General features: G+C 66.4%; 1 protein-coding gene across 1 annotated transcript; it reads right to left on the bottom strand.

Moving 5' to 3' along the window:
* Positions 1-7: 7 nt before the first annotated feature.
* Positions 8-845, bottom strand: CCDC106 (coiled-coil domain containing 106; the record flags this gene model as incomplete). The annotated part of the gene is made up of 4 exons (XM_029960304.1): positions 8-341; positions 472-549; positions 618-695; positions 768-845. Coding segments are annotated over 4 exons (551 nt in total), but the record flags the coding sequence as incomplete, so codon positions are not given.
* Positions 846-1,311: the final 466 nt, after the last annotated feature.

Raw genomic sequence — 1,311 nt, 5'->3', positions numbered from 1 at the left:
TGGGGGTCCCCATTCGGGGGTCCCTCAGTGCTTGAAGCGGTAGGTGATGGGCAGCAGCAGCTTGCTCTGCTTCAGGGCCTGCACCTTGCGCAGGGTCTCGGGGTCCAGGGCCTGGAAGCAGCGCCGGGAGTAGTCGAGCAGCCGCTCCTTGGCGGGGTCGAACTCGCCCACCTCGCGCAGCTTCTCGGGGGCCACGAGGCGAAGCTCCGCGATCGGCGTCGTCAGGGCCACCGTGTTGCGGTCGACGCGGTGGTGCCGGAACGCGCCGCTCATGGAGCGCAGCCGCTGGAACGTCCGCAGCACCCGCTGGTACCGGCGGAGCACGCCCTCGGCGTCCCTCACTGGGACAGACAGACAGAGGGACATCAGGGACAGACAGAGGGACAGGGCTCATGGAGCGCAGCCGCGGGACATGGATGGGGAGGACATGGACAGGGACAGCAGGGACAGGGACAGACAGAGGGACAGGGCCAGGGCTCATGGAGCGCAGCCGCTGGAACGTCCGCAGCACCCGCTGGTACCGGCGCAGCACACCCTCGGCATCCCTCACTGGGACAGGCAGAGGGACAGAGGGACATCAGGGACAGCAGGGACAGGGACAGACAGAGGGACAGGGCCAGGGCTCATGGAGCGCAGCCGCTGGAACGTCCGCAGGACGCGCTGGTACCGGCGCAGCACACCCTCGGCGTCCCTCACTGGGACAGACAGAGGGACAGGGACGTCAGGGACAGCAGGGACAGGGACATCAGGGACAGCAGGGACAGGGCCAGGGCTCATGGAGCGCAGCCGCTGGAACGTCCGCAGCACCCGCTGGTACCGGCGCAGCACGCCCTCGGCGTCCCTCACTGGGACAGACAGACAGACAGGGACAGCAGGGACAGACAGAGGGACAGGGACAGGGACAGCAGGGACAGGGACATGGATGGGGAGGACATGGATGGGGACAGCAGGGACAGGGACAGGGACAGGGACAGCAGGAACAAGGACATTGGGGACATCAGGGACAGGGACATCAGGGATGGAGAGAGGGACAGCAGGGACAGACAGAAGGACATCAGGGACAGACAGAGGGACAGGGACAGCAGGAACAAGGACACTGGGGACATCAGGGACAGGGACGCACCCAGAGCACCCGCTGGTACCAGTGCAGAACCCCCTCAGCAACGTGGACTGGGAGAGAGGACAGGGACAGGGACAGTGGGGACAGCAGGGACAGGGACAGCAGGGACAGACAGAGGGACACTGGGGACAGCAGGGACATTGGGGACATTGGGGACAGCAGGGACAGGGACAGCAGGGACACCAGGGACA

Source organism: Manacus vitellinus, unplaced genomic scaffold, assembly GCF_001715985.3.
Source record: "Manacus vitellinus isolate BGI_N305 unplaced genomic scaffold, ASM171598v3 scaffold_262_pilon, whole genome shotgun sequence".
NCBI classification, from domain to species: Eukaryota; Metazoa; Chordata; class Aves; order Passeriformes; family Pipridae; genus Manacus; species Manacus vitellinus.
Note: the sequence above shows the minus strand (reverse complement) of the source record. Positions and strands in the feature narration are given on the sequence as shown.